We start from the raw sequence: 20,796 nt of genomic DNA, 5'->3' as shown, positions 1-20,796 counted from the left end.
ATAAATGTGTTGCCCCATCTCTTATGGGGGGCACTGGAATAATTGCTTGAAGAAGCTGCAATTTTGTCAGTGACCTCATGACTACCTGTCTTAGGAGAGGAGAGACACAGGGAAGACCATAAAGACACTTGGGACTAGCCTTGTACATTCGGGGGCATATCCCCTTCATATGATGTCTAGAATACAATTGGTCCAAAGTGATTCATTTCCACTCCATGTAGTACCTCAATAAGTGTCCCCTTACTGTTACCACCATTAGAGGGACCTGCTGCAGATCACTGGGCTGAGCAGCTGACACCTGCTGCTGCAGGGGACTCTGACATCACTCTTCTCACACCCCCAAAAGAGCCAGTTCATACTCTGTGCACCTAAAGGAGAATGCATTATAGGCTTATACCTGTGCCAGTCCCAAGAATGCTGGGATATGAACACCAGCGAGCCTGACTGTGTTCTGTCTTCAGGGAGCCTCTGGGGGTTTGATTCCCCCAGATCTTTCACTAGTGTTTTCCAGGTCTTCTTCAAAAGCAGGTTCCCCTTAAAGGGCAATTTCTAGAGGCATGAATCTTGTGGCAAGTCTTCTGCTCAGTTGTGCAGCCATAGAAGCCTCTTGGCTGCCACCCCCAAGGTCAATGTCCAAGAGTACATTCACACCAGGTCATACGTATCATCCACTAAAAATGGTATGATCAATTCTACACTGGTGGCACCCTTGACTGCCCTAACTAGGAAGGGAGCGCCTTCTTGGGATTGGCCTACTGAAGCTCTTCATGCAGTTCAATGTTTAAAAGAAGAATTTATAAAGGATCCTTGTCTGCAACGTCCTGATCCCACCAAGCCATTTTTTCTTGAAGTGGATGCTTCGGCTCTAGGCATTGGAGCTATTTTGTTACAACCATCTGACTCAGGGCAACTCCGCACTTGCACCTATTTTTCTAAGACGTTTTCTCCTGCAGAAAAGAATTATGCGATTGGAGAATGAGAGTTATTAGGTATCAAGGCTGCATTTGAAGAGTGGCGTCATCTGTTAGAAGGGGCTAAATGTACCATTAACATCTACACTGATCATAAAAACCTCGCTTACTTATCAGAGGCCCAGCGTTTGAATCCACGACAGGCCCAATGGGCACTTGTTTTTAGTCGATTTGACTTCAAGGTACATTTTCGGCTGGCCGAAAAAAATTTGCGAGCTGATGCTCTCTCTCGGAGTTTTGCACCTGACGATTCCCCTGAGCCTCCCCGTCATATCATCAATCCAGCCCAAATAATGTTGGCAGCTACCTTTAAACCGAAGCGCTTAAGGCAAAAGAGTCTTACGATGGGCTCATGATTCTCATTTATCCAGACATCCTGGTATTTGCAGGACCAAGAATCTTATTTCCCGCTTTTATTGGTGGCCACAATGGAAGTCAGACATTAAGAGTTATGTGGAATCTTGTCCTACATGTGCCACTCAAAAGGTTCCGTGACAACGACCGTCTGGACTCTTACAACCACTTCCAGATAAACCCTGGACCCACATAGCCACCGATTTCATCACCAACCTCCCTCTTTCCGAGGGAAATACAGTCATTTCGGTCGTGGTTGATTGATTCTCCAGGATGGCTCATTTCATTCCCCTTCTGGGACTGCTGTCTGCTCCAGAATTAGCTCGACTTTTCCTACAACATATTTTTCAAGTTCATGGTTTGCCTTCTAGTATTGTCTCTGACAGAGGAGTTCAATTTACGGCTCTTTATTGGAAGAATCTCTGTAAAAAGTTTCAAATAGAACTAAACTTCCTTCAGCCTATCACCCTCAATCGAATGGTTTGACAAAATGCACCAATCAGTCCCTCAAGACTTTCTTATGCTGCTATGTGAACCAACGACAGGATGATTGGGCATCTCTGTTACCATGGGCTGAGATTTGTCACAATAATCATGTAACTCAGGCTTCAGGATCATCACTCTTCTTTCTAGTCTTTGGGAGACATCCTCGAATTCCCCTTCCCATTACCACACCTTCTTCCTGCCCAGCTGTTGAACTAACCATCCAATCTATGATGGAGCTCTGGAGACACACACACAACATCTCTTACAACAGGCCTCCAGTAAAGCAAAAAAGCAAGCCAACAAACGCAGGAGAGTTGGTCCGCAACTTCAGCCAGGGGATTTGGTGTGGTTGAGCACTTGGAACCTTAGATTACGCACACCATCCCTAAAATTCGCTCCCAGTTTTGTTGGACCATTTCCTGTTGATAGACAAGTCAGAGAAGTCACCTTTAAATTAAAGTTACCCTCTAATTTACGCATCCATAATGTGTTCAAGTATCATTGCTTAAACCTGCAGTTTTGTCTTGGCCCTCCAGGAGGACTAAACCAGTCATTCCCTCTATAATTCAAGACGACACACAGTATGAGGTTAAAGAAATCTTTGACACCAGACAATCTAGGGAAGTTCTACAGTATTTAATTTCCTGGTAAAATTATGGATCAGAGGAGAACTCATGGGAGCCTGCTTGTAATGTCCAGGCACCTCGTCTACTCCAATAGTTTCATCGACGTTTTCCTCTTAAACCTCATTCCAGTAGCAGCAGGGAGGGCCTTTGCGGGGGAGGTACTGTTACCCGTCAACGGTAGCAGGACCGGGCTTCCGCTCCGCAGCGGGGCATGGCAGACTCTGTCGGTGGCAGCACGCGCCGACTTTCAGCGCGTCCTTGCTCCGCCCCCTCTCTGACATATCGCCGGAAAGACCTGAAGTTCCCGCATTTGTGTGGGAACTTCTGAGATTTAAACCCCTGAGCCCAGCTCGCAATGCCTCAGCTAAAGGCTTGCTTGTGTTGGCGCTCCCCCTGCATTTCCTTTGTTTCTGTGCTGTTTTTGACCTCGGACTGCCTTGGACCCTCTCCGTCTGCTGCCTGTCACGACCTCGGATTGACTTTGGACTTTCTCTGCCGATTGTTAGCTGATACCACGAGTCAAGGTAAGACTGACATCTACGAAGGGATTCACTAACATGCTCCGTAATAGCTGTGCCTAGGGAATGTCTTTGGTGGCTTCTCGATTCCCCTCAGTGGGATCTTTAGGAGTGGTACCCAATATCCCTAAGGCTCATACCACACTAGAAATGAGAACTGCTAGTTCATCATTCCAGAACAAAAGGACTATGGTGAAGTCTTCCTCTTCTGAAGAGAACTCCCCTTCCTCTGTGAGCCCTCAGAAGACCCCTAGACTGACTTCTCCCTAGCCCAGTAAGCTTCCATGGAGTCCTGAGTGCCTGTGCAGAAGGAGGGAGGCTTCAACCTTCGTTTTGTCACTTGGGTGTTGCTCCTTTGAGGTGACAGCTACAGCCTGATGATTCAAGCACATTAGGTTCTGTGGCTTTAGTCATGGCAGTATATGCCTTATGCATTGCCATAAAAAAGTCTGGGAAAAAATCCCCTGCTGGGGCTCTATATGACTCCCTCTTAAGAACATAAGAAATGCCATACTGGGTCAGACCAAGGGTCCATCAAGCCCAGCATCCTGTTTCCAACAGTGGCCAATCAAGGCCATAAGAACCTAGCAAGTACCCAAAAACTAAGTCTATTTCATGTTACCATTGCTAATGGCAGTGGCTATTCTCTAAGTGAACTTAATAGCAGGTAATGGACTTCTCCTTCAAGAACTTATCCAATCCTTTTTTAAACACAGCTATACTAACTGCACTAATCACATCCTCTGGCAACAAATTCCAGAGTTTAATTGTGCGCTGAGTAAAAAAGAACTTTCTCCGATTAGTTTTAAATGTGCCCCATGCTAACTTCATGGAGTGCTCCCTTGTCTTTCTACTATCCGAAAGAGTAAATAACCAATTCACATCTACCCGTTCTAGACCTCTCATGATTTTAAACACCTCTATCATATCCCCCCTCAGTCGTCTCTTCTCCAAGCTGAAAAGTCCTAACCTCTTTAGCCTTTCCTCATAGGGGAGCTGTTCCATTCCCCTTATCATTTTGGTTGCCCTTCTCTGTACCTTCTCCATCGCAAATATATCTTTTTTGAGATGCGGCGACCAGAATTGTACACAGTATTCAAGGTGGCGTGTCACCATGGAGCGATACAGAGGCATTATGACATTTTCCGTTTTATTCACCATTCCCTTTCTAATAATTCCCAACATTCTGTTTGCTTTTTTGACTGCCGCAGCACACTGAACCGACGATTTCAATGGTTATCCACTATGAAACCTAAATCTCTTTCTTGGGTTGTAGCACCTAATATGGAACCCAACATTGTGTAATTATAGCATGGGTTATTTTTCCCTATATGCATCACCTTGCACTTATCCACATTAAATTTCATCTGCCATTTTGATGCCCAATTTTCCAGTCTCACAAGGTCTTCCTGCAATTTATCACAATCTGCTTGTGATTTAACTACTCTGAACAATTTTGTGTCATCTGTAAATTTGATTATCTCACTCGTCGTATTTCTTTCCAGATCATTTATAAATATATTGAAAAGTAAGGGTCCCAATACAGATCCCTGAGGCACTCCACTGTCCACTCCCTTCCACTGAGAAAATTGTCCATTTAATCCTACTCTCTGTTTCCTGTCTTTTAGCCAGTTTGCAATCCACGAAAGGACATCGCCACCTATCCCATGACTTTTTACTTTTCCTAGAAGCCTCTCATGAGGAACTTTGTCAAACGCCTTCTGAAAATCCAAGTATACTATATCTACCAGTTCACCTTTATCCACATGTTTATTAACTCCTTCAAAAAAGTGAAGCAGATTTGTGAGGCAAGACTTGCCTTGGGTAAAGCCATGCTGACTTTGTTCCATTAAACCATGTCTTTCTATATCTTCTGTGATTTTGATGTTTAGAACACTTTCCACTATTTTTCCTGGCACTGAAGTCAGGCTAACCGGTCTGTAGTTTCCCGGATCGCCCCTGGAACCCTTCTTAAATATTGGGGTTACATTTGCTATCTTCCAGTCTTCAGGTACAATGGATGATTTCAATGATAGGTTACACATTTTTACTAATAGGTCTGAAATTTCATTTTTTAGTTCCTTCAGAACTCTGGGGTGTATACAATCCGGTCCGGGTGATTTACTACTCTTCAGTTTGTCAATCAGGCCTACCACATCTTCTAGGTTCACCGTGATTTGATTCAGTCCATCTGAATCATTACCCATGAAAACCTTCTCCATTACGGGTACCTCCCCAACATCCTCTTCAGTAAACACCGAAGCAAAGAAATCATTTAATCTTTCTGCGATGGCCTTATCTTCTCTAAGTGCCCCTTTAACCCCTCGATCATCTAACGGTCCAACTGACTCCCTCACAGGCTTTCTGTTTCGGATATATTTTAAAAAGTTTTTACCTCTACAGCCAACTTCTTTTCAAATTCTCTCTTACTCTGTTTTATCAATGTCTTACATTTAACTTGCCAACGTTTATGCTTTATCCTATTTTCTTCTGTTGGATCCTTCTTCCAATTTTTGAATGAAGATCTTTTGGCTAAAATAGCTTCTTTCACCTCCCCTTTTAACCCTGCCGGTAATCGTTTTGCCTTCTTTCCACCTTTCTTAATGTGTGGAATACATCTGGACTGTGCTTCTAGAATGGTATTTTTTAACAATGACCACGCCTCTTGGACATTTTTTACTTTTGTAGTTGCTCCTTCCAGTTTTTTTCTAACAATTTTTCTCAATTTATCAAAGTTTCCCTTTTGAAAGTTTAGCACGTGAGCCTTGGATTTGGACACTGTTCCTCTTCCAGTCATTAAATCAAATTTGATCATATTATGATCACTATTGCCAAGCGGCCCCACCACCGTTACCTCTCTCACCAAGTCTTGTGCTCCACTGAGAATTAGATCTAAAATAGCTCCCTCTCTCGTCAGTTCCTGAACCAATTACTCCATAAAGCTATCATTTATTCCATCCAGGAATGTTACCTCTCTAGCGTGTCCCGATGATACATTTACCCAGTCAATATTGGGGTAATGGAAGTCTCCACTTCATTATTACTGCACTACCAATTTGGTTAGCTTCCCTAATTTCTCTTAGCATTTCACTGTCTGTCTCACCATCTTGACCAGGTGGACGGTAGTATTCCCCTATCACTATAGTCTTCCCCGACACACAAGGGATTTCTACCCATAAAGATTCAATTTTGTATTTAGTCTCATGCAGGATGTTTATCCTGTTGGACTCTATGCCATCCCGGACATAAAGCGCCACACCCCCTCCCGAGTGCTCCTCTCTGTCATTGCGATATAATTTGTACCCCGGTATAGCACTGTCCCATTGGTTATCCTCTTTCCACCATGTCTCTGAGATGCCAATTAAGTCTATGTCATCATTCACTGCTAAACATTCTAATTCTCCCATCTTACTTCTTAGACTTCTGGCATTAGCATACAAACATTTCAAAGTTTGTTTTTTGTTTGTATTTTCATTCTGCTTTTTAATTGATAGGGTTAAGTTAGAATTTTTTAGCTCAGGTGAATTTTTAGTTACAGGCACTTGGACTACTTTTCTAATTATTGGAACCTCACTGTCGGGATGCCCTAATTCTAATGCATCATTAGTATCCTTTGAAGATACCTCTCTCCGAACCATGCACTGCTGAGCGACTGTCGGCTTTCCCCTTTGTTCTAGTTTAAAAGCTGCTCTATCTCCTTTTTAAAGGTTAGCGCCAGCAGTCTGGTTCCACCATGGTTAAGGTGGAGCCCATCCCTTCGGAAGAGACTCCCCCTTCCCCAAAAGGTTCCCCAGTTCCTAACAAAACTTAATCCCTCTTCCTTGCACCATCGTCTCATCCACGCATTGAGACTCCGGAGCTCTGCCTGCCTCTGGTGACCTGCGTGTGGAACAGGGAGCATTTCAGAGAATGATACCCTGGAGGTTCTGGATTTAAGCTTTCTACCTAAGAGCCTAAATTTGGCTTCCAGAACCTCCCTCCCACATTTTCCTATGTCGTTGGTGCCCACATGTACCACGACAGCCGGCTCCTCCCCAGCACTGTCTAAAATCCTATCTAGGTGACGCGTGAGGTCCGCCACCTTCACACCAGGTAGGCATGTTACCAGGCGATCCTCACGCCCACCAGCCACCCAGCTATCTATATTCCTAATAATCGAATCACCAACTATGACGGCCACTCTAGCCTCCAGAGATCGGACTTGTTTTCTGAGAGCCAGGAGCTCTTTGCATCGCATGCACATGTACAACTTCTCACCGGTGGGTAAAAAATCATATATGTGACACTCGATGCAAAAGACTGGGAAGCCCCCCTCTTGCTGCTGGACTGCTGCCTTCATCTCAATTTTGATCAGTTCCTAGTTAAGTTTTAGGTTGCTATGGGAGTAGGAATGTGTCTAATGCCCTTTAAATGTATTAGTGAATTCACTATGTGTCTGGTAGTGGCCTACCAGGGTCTGATCAAATTCTCAATAACGTTTTTGTTGATGTTTTGGTTTTTTTTGTGAAAGTGGCACCTGCCTATAAATTAAGGGATGAGCTAGGGGTGGGTGGGCGAGGGGTGGGAGGGTTGGGAAATACAAACAGTCTAACTTCAGTTAGTCAGCCTGAGTAACTCACTGCTCTCTTGATTAACTAATGTTGGTCCCTATTCAAACCCAATCACACTACTTCAACACCTTTCCAAGGTGAGTAACTGAGCTGAACTATTCAACTTTTTTACTTAGGTATACACTGCTCCTAGCTTATTTCTAGCTTCTGGCTACTTTTTGGGTTGGTTTTTGTTTTTGGTGGGTTTTTTTTTTCCAATACAAACACTCAGTTAGTATTAAATACAAACACTCAGTTCTTTAAAAGTCTGGAGAACACTCAGTTCTGCAGACTTTTAAAAATAAACACACTACCTACTGCTACCTTATTGACTGACTAAAAATACAAACAGTCTAACGTGTTTATTCACTGCCTACCTACTGCTACCTTATTGACTGACTATTTAAAAATACAGTCTAACTTGTTTATTCACTGCCTTTCTGACTATTAAAGGCACAAACACACTAAATAATATTCCCAAATAGTTAACTTTGCCCCAATACTTTTAAAAAAGACAATGTCCCAAGCAAAAACTTACTGATTCCTTTCAGCCACCAGCAAGGTGATCCTCTCCTCTCAGAGTTCCCACTGGAATGCATGACCATAGGACCAAATGGATGCCGCCCTGGTAAGTTACTAGCTCCTCCCCCTGTGGCGACCCAGATGTGACTCACAGTAATGCTACTGCTGTTGCACTGTTCCTCATGCAGGCTGAGGATTTAGTTTCATAGCTGCAGAAAGATCATGCCTCTCCCTCTCTGCTTGCCAAATGGAGCGCCACCAAAGTGTTGCCTTCCATCCTCAAAAATGGCTCAGACATTAATCACCACCTCTAGAGCCCTCATTGCTGGTTGGTCTTGGGGATCCGACTTCTTCTCCCCTTTTATTTTTGCTTCTCCACCCCCTTCAGACAAGAGGCACCAGCAAGGTGGGGGAGGGGGGATGGATGAAAGAGAAAAGTGGTCTTGCTGCCTTTTTTTTTTTTTTTTTAAAAGGGCCTCACATTCTAGTTCCCCTTAGCAATAGGAAACCCTTCTGCAGGGAATTCTCAGATCATTTGGAGTACAGAGATGATCCCCAGGGGTTTCAACCAGGGCCATATCTGGGAGAAATGCTCCCACTGGGAAAAGCACGCCCTAAGGGCTGTTGTCCCAGGAGCAATAAGGCTCAACCAGACTGGGACTGAACCTAGGCTCTAGAAGCTGTCATCTTCACACTTTGCAGTTGCTGGCGACAGAGACAACTGGCAATGGCCTTGGACCACACCTCCTTTATATCCCAGAGTGAGGTCATAAAAAAGGTCTGTTCTCTGTCTCTATCAACTGTGGAGAAAGGAAATCCCATACATGAAGAGTCTAGCAGGAAGAAAAGAAATAGAGCATTCTCTATCGCAGGTTCAATATTGTGCAATTCCCTTGATAGCAAGTTGAGGAGTGAGGTTGAATATCTGGGCTTTAGAAAGAAGGTAAAACAAAGCATTTTCAGTAGGTTTACGATTGAAATGATTTGTGTTTGCAACTTTATAGTTTTACTGAAGTTTTGTTTCCATTTTTAATGAATATCTGTGAGTTTATTTTTATGTATTTATGAATGTAATGTTGTACAGTGTTGCTGGAATCTGCGGACTATACGTTTAGATAAATAAAAAACTAAATAAACATTCAGGAGTGAATTTTCAAAGGAGTTGCGTGTATAAAACTAGTACATATTGTAGGAATTTTCAAAAGCCAATTTACGTGCATAAAATCTTTTGAAAATTCAATGAAATTTCAAAGGAGTTATGTAAAAGTAGCAATTTTCAAAAACCTTTTTATGCACATAAATCCTTTGAAAATTACCTCTATTGTTAAACAAGGAGGCATGAGAAGATATAATTAATGGTGTCAATGTCGATAGGCAAGCTGTGTAAATTAGAAGGATAGCTATATCTGGCTAGCTTAGGCCTAGATTCATCATTTTGTGATAAATATAGCAAAAATAGCACCTGCGATAAAAAAAAAAGGGGCATGCTTATGGTAATTTTCCTGATACCGCTTCACATAGCTATTTTACCGCAATGCTTGTTAAATTTATTGTACCCGCGATATTTTCACATCGCAAACTGAGAAGTCCCCGGACAAGCTTTTATCGCACTATCTACCTAGCTGCAATCAAGTTAGGAAACGCCCTAATGCATTTTGATAAATGACCCCCTTAGATAGGACTTTCAGCCACACTGGGTGCAGCTGAATATCCCCGTTAAAAGCGCTGTTAGGAACCCTGGCCGCATGGGACCACGACTGGGTCCCCTCACCTGCACCAGTCAGAGGCCCGGCCCCGCCCTTGCCACCGACGCTCCTGGCTGCCCACTCTGCTCGTGGCCTGCTCTTGCGGCACCCTGAACGCCACCCACTCCAGCTCCTCATGGTTTCCTCTCTAGGCATGCATGCGTGCCGAATCATGGGATTTAAAGGGCCAGTAGTGGGAAAGTTCCCCGAAGCCCGGGCTGATGATATCAGGTTAGGTGGGTATTTAAACCCTGTCCCTCTGCTTCCACTTCACATCAGCAATGGGTCCTGCTCTTCAGAGAGTGAGAGTTGCCTGCGTTCCTGACTCTGCCTTGTCTTGTCCCTGATCCCAGCTTTCCTGTTCTTTGCCTCTGTTCCCTGCCTTGCTCCTCATCCCTTGGATTGGTTTCTCAGTTCTGACTCCTTGCCTGGTACTTGACTCTGCTTGATTGCCGCCTGCCTCTACCTCTGGACTCCTCCAATGCTGCTTCTTTCCTCGTCTTCTGGTTCCATGCCTGGGAAGACCCACTCCTAAGTCCTGCCGGCCATGGTACCCAGGGAATGAGGGCTCATATAGATGAAGGTCCAGTTGGGTTTTCTCTCCCAGAACCGCCGCCTCACGACGAGGACCTCCAGGGGCTACCCCTGGAGGTGGCGATAACCTCGTCTTGGCTCAAGGGTCCACTTTCCCAACAAGCGTTACTTAGAACTGCTATTGAGCAGCCAAAGGTTGAATATTGCCAGCTAGCCAGAAAAATTATCCAGCTAAGTAGAACTACCTCAATCCACCCATTGCCCGCCCACCTTTTATCCAACTAACTAGATAGTCAGAAAAATGACTTATTTGACTATTTAGCAGCCACCGAACTTAAGCGCATATTAAGCATCCACAAGATTGCTGGATAAGTCCTACTTATCCAGCTATTTGCTGGTTGAATATCAACCCCAATCTATTTAATCTTTCTTCAATAACAATGTATTTTAACAGAATACACAAGTCACATTTTACTCCGATAAATGGTCCATAGTATTTATCTCTGCTTCACCTAAATGCTGGAGATGTGGAGTCCATAAGGTTGATGTAATTCATATATCTTGGAGCTCTGAACATTATGGGTAGGCTATTGATGTGCTGATAAAACAAAGTAAAAGTCAACAATCAAGGACAGACCCAAGAGATCAAGATCTCAATAATAATTAATAAATATTTGGAACCAAAATATATTCAGTCATTTTGGAAAATAACCAAGTTGGTAATATCTATACTGGCAGCATACCACAATGTAGGCATGTTTCTTCTGAGATCCATGGCATTCTGAAGTCGATATTCAGCACCACTTATCCAGATAAGTATGGACTTATCCAGCTAAGTGATGTTGTTTCAATATTCAGCCGCACTTAGCAACTGACATTTAGTTGTATGACATTTAGCTGTACAAGTTCTTATGTGGCTAAGTATTTATCCGATTAAGTGGATGAACTACTTATCCAACTAACTTAGCCTAAGTGCCAGTATTTGGACTTACCTGGTTAAGTTAGCCGGATAAGTTAGACCTGCTATCAAGTAGGTCTAAAATTAACCTGATAAAACTTATCCGGGTATATTCAACGGCTCAGTTGCTGATTATACCCAGATAAGTTGTATTCAGACATCTTTAAATATTGACCTCTCTTTATATTCATTTTTATACATCTCTTTCTAGTGTGTGAGAAAATGCTCCAGGTGAAACGCACAAACAAAAAGATACTTACACAAAGAGGTAGGGAAGAATTGAAAGTTGTAGCACAATGTGCTGCCTTGACTGAGGTTGCATCAACTGTGCAAAACTCTGGTACTGGAGTAAGTTGATGACCATTACCTTTCTCCAAAATATATAGTGCAATCTACCATGAAAAAAAAGAATGAGTAAAATTAAAAGGCTTTTACAACATACAAAAATTTGTACCCCACTGAAGAAAGAAAAAAAGAATCAAAGCTCTGCAATTTGTTTTATTTTTCAAAGCTTCCCAGTATTTGATCCCTTGGAACCTAATGGATGCAGCCTTTGCTACAGAACAGCCGTTATGATTTAAAGATTTTGAGCATTCAATTTTATTAACAGTTTTGTCTCAGGATCTTTATTTTATTTAATTTATTTATTTATTTATTTAAAGACTTTTATAGACCGGTATTCGTAAGAACATCATATCGGTTTACAAGAAACTTGAGAGAAACAGAAATACAATTAACAGGGTGTAAAAACTGGGAGGTGTCATATCAGATGTTTCACAGCTTGAAGGTTTCTTTTCAGTGATGCCAGCCTAACTTGATGAGCCTCATAGACTACAAAGTTCAGAAGCCTCTGCATAAAAGGATGCATAAGGTAGGTAGCATGTTGGAAAAACAAATGTGCTGCTATCAATTTTAGTCCTTTAGCTAATTTCTAGTTCTCCTTAACTAACTAACAATAACTTGTTTGGGACACACATCCCAATAACAAGAAAGAAAGAATTGTAGAGCAATCTGTATGAGTGCTCTTTTCCTAAACGAAACTACAACTGTAAAACATGCAATAAGTTGGTTTAAGTTCAGTCCCCACCATCACCCCTGAGCACAGCCATGTTTGGGTGGGTAGATAGGGGATCCCAAACTACCATGGTAGCTCTGTCCCTCAATGTCTAACATCGCTTCTCACTTTTTGAGAACAGCGGTGGAGCAGGAGCTACAACAGCCTGAGCATGAAGACATTTGCACCAGGCCAGACCCAAAAGATACAGTGAACCCTCTCACTGATCGTGGGAGGAGTGGGGAGAGGGGGAGCCCACTGGGGCTGAATCATCCTGGGCCCTGCACCTGCCCCCAGGATTATCCCTACCCCCAGGACACTATCGTAAACTGGAACTAAAATGACAGATTACGTATTAGCTTTTGTCAATAAGATGTTCTTGTTCTCAATGTATAGGAATTCCAATGTTATGAACTAATTTCTCAGTAGGAGTGAATTGAGAAACTCTGTTAGCTGCTATGGTTAATAATTCTCTGCTGATTTTTTTTTTCATTCTTTTTCAGTTTTGGCCTAGATCCATACATTTAATGGTAAAAAGTAATTTTTCTTCAATTTTAGGTATCATTCCTACACAAATTCAATTTCCTTCAAGTCAGGATATGTAATACTTTCAACAATTCTATGCTGTAACAAATAAGCTATATTCAAGTACACATAGGAGATTTAATTGTATCTCAGGATTCAAGTTACAAAAAAATCATTCATCCTTCCTTCACACTGCTTAGAGATATGTTATTGTGGTTTAACATTTTACTGCAAGAAAAAAAGGCATAAAATGTCTTTGGTTATTTGGGTTGCAAACACCTGGGTTGTAAAGAGAATAAAATATCTCCTGAAAATATGTTATTTGCTATATTGAAATGACAAAATATCCCATGAGAAAATGTTCCAGAAAATAGAATCTTTGTACTCTATTATTAATACTTCAATCCTACATTAGCCACAGTTAGGAATGAGTTTTCAAAAGCACATATGTATGTAAAAAGCCATTTTACATGTATTTATAAGCCATTTGAAAATGACTCTGGTGGTTGTACATGTAAAAATACGTGCGGAAGCAATTTCACTTGTACCATTAAGCATACTTGAAAGAGGCATTCCCGGGGCGGAGTTAGGGCAGGGGAAACTATTTACATGCGGACTTTCTAAAATCAAAAGCACGATGGCGTAAATGTGCGCATGTGTGTGCTGCGCAAGGATTTGCACATACCCACAAATTTTCAAAGCAGGCTTAATGCACATAGGTCCACTTTGAAAATTATGGCTGAAGTTCATGTGTACTTTGTACATGCAGACATCAACTCTAAGTGCTATGTTAGAAAACTGGGCTCTTAACGTTTAACTTTCAAAAGTTTGTGCATGTAAAAATCAGCATATACGCTAGTAAATAGTATATACTCGCATATATGCCGTTTTAGAAACCTACAACGTACATGCATAATTAAGGCTGTGCAAGTAAATCTACACGTGTAGAACAGGGGCAGTCCAGAGGCATTCCTGGGCAGGGCCAACATTTACACGCGTAAGATGCTATTTTATAAGAGATTTATGCATATAGATTTTGTTGCGCTTGGAGGTGGACCCTTGTCCTGGAGCAGTGGAGAATGGCTCCCTGGTAGGAACCAGGAAGCACCTGCCCCCAGGGGGCGGAGCACAGGAGGAGACAAAGGCTAGGATGAGCTTCACCACTGGAAGCCCGAGGTCCCCCTGGGTGGAACCCATAGGGACCCGGGCCGCTTGGACTTAGGTGGGCCTCACAGGGTCTCCCGGAGTGGTAGTAGAGAGGGGTGCCCACGATCAGCAAGGGAGCGCGGTCGGACTTCACGCTGTTGGCCTGGAAAGGCAAGGAAGGCCCAAACAGCGTAGGCAATGACAAGGCAAGGGACAGAGCCAGAATCAGGAGACGTGGTCAATGGCAGCCGAGGTCAGAATCCGAGGATCAGTCCGAGGAGTAGTCAACAAGGCAGAGGTCAGGTTCCGGAGGTCAGACGAGGTCACAAGGCAGGCAGAGGTCAGGATGCAGGCAGCGGACAGAATGGTCAAGGAGCAGGCCGAGGTCAGTACCAGAGAGGCAGTCCGAGGGTACTACCTGGAAAGACAGGCAGATAGACAAAGGAACAGAAGGACGCTGGAACAGTAGGACACTGGAACAAGGCTGGAACAAGACTGGAACAAGACTATGAACGCAGAGGCAAGCCAGAACATAATACAATTCCGACCCGATTGCCAAGGCAGAGACTTCCTTATTTCTTTCCATCAATCAGGGCACGCTGCAGAGCTAGGACCCGCCCCTGGCCCTACAAGAGGCCGGGCAGTCAGCGCGCGCGCATAGGGGCGTGGCCAACACCACAGGAGACGCCGAACACCGGCATGTGGCCTGGTGCGCAGTGGAAAGCCTGGCGACCGCCGTCGCAGGACACTGAGGACTAGAGGTGCTTGCGGCTGCTGCTGGGGAGGCCGATCTGTGTCCTGCAGAGGAGCTAGCGAGGTGAGCAGGCCCATGCGTGGGCGGGGCGCACAACAGATTTGGCACCTTATTGGTGTATATTTACACCTGCTCTTTATCTGGAGTCAGTGATCATAAACATCTTAAAAGTGAAATATTGACTAGGTGTGTGTGGGGGGGGGGGGGTCTGGGTGAAATGGGGAGTATTTAGGCTGAAGAGCCAGGAGGATTTCGATAACTTGCAGATGGAGTGGGTGAACCGGTAGATTAATTGGTAACACCAGAAATGTCATTGCCACTTGCATGTTAGAAAATCTCTCAACTTTCATGCATAAAACCCAATTTATTGGGAGGTAAATACATGTAGATTATGCAAGTAAAATCGCTATGCGTATATTTTTAAAATTAGAAGTAAAATTCATGGATACAGTAGTTGCGTGCCACTCATCTGGACAAGTTCCGGCTTTGCCGCTATTTGGCCTGATAAGTCTTAAAAGTGCTATTTATCCGGCTAAGTCAAACAGACTGATAAGTCTCAAATAGAGCTACTTATCTGGATAAGTAGCATTACTTAAGACTTATCCAGTTGTCTGACTTAGGAGGATTAAGTAGTGCTTTTAAGACTTATCTGGCTAAGTAGCTGCAAAGCTGCTACATAATTGGATAAATCGGAACTTATCCAGACAAGTGCAATATGTATTCACACGTTTTTTTTACATAGACATGCAGACTGCTGGGTACATTTGCATCTATTTTATACGCACAGGTTATAAAATATAGGAGCCTACCATGCGCCCATATATATGTCTATGTGGTATGGACACAGCTGTTTTAAAGTTATCCTCCCAATGTACTAGACTTACAGGGGGTAATTTTTTTTAATTGCATGTAAGTTAGTAGGCAAATATGTGTATAAGTAACATCAATTTTCAAAGCAAATTTACACACACAAGTCCATTTGAAAATGATTCCGGCAAAACTGCATGCACAGCAGCTATTAGCCAAGAGAATTTATATGCATGCTTTTTAGAATAAAAAAAGCATGTGTGTAGTCTCAACCCTGCTCAAACTCCATGCCCTAGAACGCCTCTTCCTTATGAGCATAAAAGTATGTGCATACAGTGTGTATTACCGTTTTAAGCAGCTTGTTCAATAGTTTTTTTCTAAAATTACTATAGTGGAATTTCATTGTATTTTTAAGTGATACATTAGATTTGTTACTGTATAATGAATGCCATTTTATAGTGCTCATGCTGGCATCATCTAAATTTATGATTACAGCCCTGACAATAATTTTGGGCCTTATTCATTACTGCTTTTTACTTCAGATACATAAAGGGAGAAAACCACTATGAATAGGGTCAATTAGTAGTATTTACTAAAATTGATCATATTTAAACATTTTGTGAAATCCATAACTCTAACAGACTTTGTGAAGGTAATTTTCACAGGGACTTCTAAAAATAAAGTAGTGTGTTAAGAACATTAGAACATAAGAAATTGCCATACTGGGTCAGACCAAGGGTCCATCAAGCCCAGCATCCTGTTTCCAACAGTGACCAATCCAGGCTACAACTACCTGGCAAGTTCCCAAACACTAAGGGGCCGATTTTAAATTTTACATTTGTGCGTGCTACCCGACGCGAGCAAGGGGGTGCACACTTGTGCACGCCGAGCCCAAGGGGAGCCCCGATGATTTTCCCCGTTCCCTCCAAGGCCAATGTCCACACCTGTTGTACTCTTTTAACCTTTGCAGCTGCACTTTTCATTTTATCAATGTTTCCCTTTTGAAAATTTAGTGTTAGAGCTGTAGATTTACATATTGTCTCCTTTCCAGTCATTAGTTCAAATTTTATCATTTTATGATCACTGTTGCCAAGTGGCCCCACCACCATTACCTCTCTCACCAAATTCTTCATTCCACTAAGATTTAATAGCTCCCTCTCTCGTTGGTTCATGATTCAATTGCTCCATGAAGCAGTCATTATTCCATCCAGGAACTTTATGTCTCTAGCATCTACTGATGTTATATTTACCCAGTCAATATTGGGGTAATTAAAATCTAAAGAGGAGACGAGCAGACACTGCACTTCAAGGAAAGTCCAACCAGGAAAAGTACAGATAAACAAGATTCAAGTCCCAATCAAAATATCTTTCAAACAGTTCTGTGGTGCAGATCAAGTATAAGGCTTTATTGCGGCAACTCCACTGCATTAGATTTCAAATGAAAACTGTTTACAATAGTCCCCCGACACGGTCCCGTGTTTCGCCGGAGGCTGCATCGGGAGGGACCAACAAGTTTATAACAAAGATTGTTTATCTGCACTTTTCCTGGTTGGTAATTAAAATCTCCCATTATTACTACACTGCCAAACTGGTTAACTTCCCTGATTTCTCTTAGCATTTCATCATCTGTCTGATCATTTTGGCCAGGTGGATGATAGTATACCTGGCAGAAATGAGCCCTTAGAAAAACTGCATATGTAAAATTGTGCTTTTATATTGTTAAACTTAGAAAGTTTTGCTATTTAATTCCCAGAATACAGAATACTTATTTAAGGTGCACTTAAAATGAAAATATTTTTAAAAAACACAGTAGTTCCACAATAAAATCCCAAAATATATTAAACATATCTCAACGTATCTGTGTATATCACAGGAGTACTAGCTGAAGTTACATAAAAGCGTCAATGTTATATTTATTCATTTATTTATTTAACTCTTTTATAATCCGACATTCGTTTTCACATATCGGTTTACATTATAACAACAGAACTAAAGTAGGAAATTACATTATAACACTTCATGTAACTAGGAGGTAAAAGGAGGGATACAAGTAGGACAAAGAAGGAGGAGGTAATGCAGGAACAAAACAGTAATAAGCTATTGAAGGAAATGTTAATTTAACACTATATACATTGGTGAGGATATATGAGAGGAGCATATTGATCATTCTGCAGGGGTTAACGAGTTAGTGGTAGGCTTGTTTGAAGAGGCAGGTCTTCAGCTTTTTTTTGAAGTTAATAAGGTTGGGTTCTAACCTTAGGGCTATATTATAATTATAACATAGTAACACAGTAATGACGGCAGAAAAAGACCAAATGGTCCATCCAATCTGCCCAGCAAGCTTCTTAAGGGTAGTAACTGGCGCTCTGTACAGATGACCTCCATGTTTCTGTTAAGAGTAGTAATATTAAAAATCAAAACCAAGCAACTGTCAAACTCATAACAAAGTTACAGCTAGCAATATTTTTAAAGGGTGAGCAGTCTTTCCTGATAAATCAGACAATGCTGTTGCTTGCATGTGCTTTGATTTTGGACTTGTCCATAGAAGCAGTCCTGTGCTTTTTTCCTAATAACTGCATATCAGTACCCTGGACTGTAAAAGTCAGGGCCCAGTATTGATTGTCATATGAATCCAATTCCCCATTTCCCCCTGCCTCGAAGCAGAGAGCAATGCTACAGTTGCATCAAAATCATATAGCTAATTAGCTAAGGGTAGTACTCCCCAGACCTCCTGCTAAAGGTAGTAGCTGCTGCTCCATGCTGGTTACTCCCATGTATCCTTTTCCATATTTCCAACTCTAGCCTTTAGGGATCCACAGTGTTTATCCCATTCCTTTTTGAATCTGTGTTATGATATCGAGGTGTTTGGTGGGTTCTCAGGGGCAACAGTGATGTTATCTTCTACGGGGAGGAGCCCCGTAGGGAGACTGATGCACCGGGCTAGACTCAATAGCACAGACACAGAGATAGTTTCTTTTATTGTACAGCTAGGATGAGGACCAGAGGTGGCAGTAGAGAGCAGGTTAGCTGGTAGCAGTCTGTAATCCTTGGTGAGGGAGACCCATCCCACAATGGTGATGTAAGGCCCCGATGCAGATGTCCAATAAGGCACTGTAGGAAAGACAGACTGGCAGATGTTAAACACACTCCCGTAGCTGAGTAGAGAGAATCCCAATGAGCAGTAGAGAGGATATGTGTTAGCAGTCCGTGGTCTGAAGGTCTGCATCATATCTTCCCTGCACCTCCTCTCTTCCAGGGTATACATATTCAGATCCTTCAGCATGAGACACTAATTTTAATATAAATTGAGGCTGAAACTTTGATATGCTATGCAAATAGCCGATCTTCAAATATGTTTTACTGAGAATGTGTGAGAGTTCCTGCATGCGCACACTACCTAGTGATTCCCTCAGCCTGTCTTCGTCCAAGCTACCACATGGATGTGGTCCCAGACTCTTTCTTCGGTTTTTTTTTATTTTTGGCCTTATTTGCCTTATCTGTTTTGTTGCATCTTTCTATTTTTGCTGCTGTCTCGGTGGTCCCTCAATACATTTTTCAGTTCTAAAAAAAAAAAAAAAAAGTTGTGGAAAGCCAAAGGCCAAAAAAATCACAGTTAGCGATTTTAAGATCTGCATTTCTGGGCACCATATGTCCATAGAAGTGCTGAGGAAGTTGCCAGTGGCTAAAACCTGAAGCCTTAGCATGAGCCTGAGCAGCAAAGCCACTCCTCTTGCAGGAAGGCGGTTCATCAGACTCTTGGTACAAAAAGTCAAGGCAGAATCCTTCCCTCTCAAGCATGGAAAAGCTCCCTCCATGGCACCCGACTGTGGATCTGTCACATATGTGGAAGCTCGTGGTGCAGCGCAGGCAAAGGCACAGCACTGAGAAGAGCACCTATATCGCTTGAGGGTTCCCATCCCTTGCCGCCGAAGAAAAAAAAGTCAACACGTGGTGCAGGATTCCATCACAATGGGCCCTTCATAGACATCAAGATGGGAGATATCATAATTGACTAATGTGCCATCATCCTTCATGGACCAGAGACTTCCATGGCGCCGAGCTATCTGTTTTGACTACACCCGACGCCAACCAGGGTGCCATCTGTATCATCACAGAACATGCATTCTAGGGTATAGTCAACCCTTTTGGCGCAACAGGTCAAAGTGTCTTCAATTTCATCAAAGCAGAGTGCCTTAACATATAAGCCCAAGAGTCCCACTGCTAAAGAGAGTAGTGCTATGGTGCAGGATATGGTGTTACTGTTGCTAGCTATGAAATATGGCAGCATTCAGTAGGAGGTGCCGATGCAAACGAGAAACATCTTGGAGCCACCCCTTCTGCAGCAGATATAACTTCCAAGTTCCTCCTCAATGCTCTTCATTATCAGTAGAGAGGCCTACTTGATGTAACCTCAGTAAGACTAGCATGTCTATCTGTGACTAGAGACTGTGCATTCTCTGTAACTGCACCTTCCATACGGATCATGATTCTTGAAGCCAAGAGCAATGTTCTTCTAATAATTGGGTTGCTGTGTGCAAAAATAGTTTATCTCATGACCCTGGAAGTACTACTTTCTTTGATGCAAAAAGCCTAACAATTTTATGCTCATAGCAACCCAAGCCTTAGACGGAACATTGGAGCAGCATGCACACAAACATTCCCATATACACATACACTAATACAGTTGTATATTCACTCTTATACTCTTTCACACATACATATGCTCATTCTCACCAACATATACACACTCTCTCATTCCTCTCATTCACTCCCCAGACTCTCATGTACATGTACACACACTCAATTCCCCTCCTCTTCCACATACACACTCATCTTAATAACTGCAAACCCTTCACTGCCAAACACTTTGAGAAGTAATACAAACCTCTCAGGACTCATACAGCAATAGCCTTATCTATGATATGGCAGCAATTCAAATATTATACATGCCCTAGAACACTAACATACCACCTACTGAGGATAGAACAAAGCCATACAGAAAACTACATGCCAGCAGAAATACTGCATCTCAGTTACACATGCAAAATATAGACAGACCCTTACCTAATACAGAATAAGGGACTATAAATTAGAAATAGAAACATGCAGACAAAAATAAAATGGAAAGGCCAAGAAACCAGACTCTGAACAGTTGAATACTGAAGAAAGAACAAAATAAAAATATGTAATGCACATTCTCAAAGATA

At 42.5% G+C, this 20,796-nt stretch overlaps 1 protein-coding gene across 3 annotated transcripts in view; it reads right to left on the bottom strand.

The window, feature by feature from the left end:
* B3GLCT (beta 3-glucosyltransferase) overlaps positions 1–20,796 on the bottom strand; it is a 196,331-nt gene that overhangs the window by 70,853 nt on the left and 104,682 nt on the right. For all 3 annotated transcript variants that reach the window (XM_029602651.1, XM_029602652.1, XM_029602653.1), the window contains one exon: positions 11,564–11,695. In XM_029602651.1, coding sequence (XP_029458511.1) covers positions 11,564–11,695 — 132 coding nt within the window. The remainder of the gene's footprint in view (positions 1–11,563; positions 11,696–20,796) is intronic.

Source organism: Rhinatrema bivittatum, chromosome 5 (assembly GCF_901001135.1).
Source record: "Rhinatrema bivittatum chromosome 5, aRhiBiv1.1, whole genome shotgun sequence".
Lineage (NCBI taxonomy): Eukaryota > Metazoa > Chordata > Amphibia > Gymnophiona > Rhinatrematidae > Rhinatrema > Rhinatrema bivittatum.
Note: the sequence above shows the minus strand (reverse complement) of the source record. Positions and strands in the feature narration are given on the sequence as shown.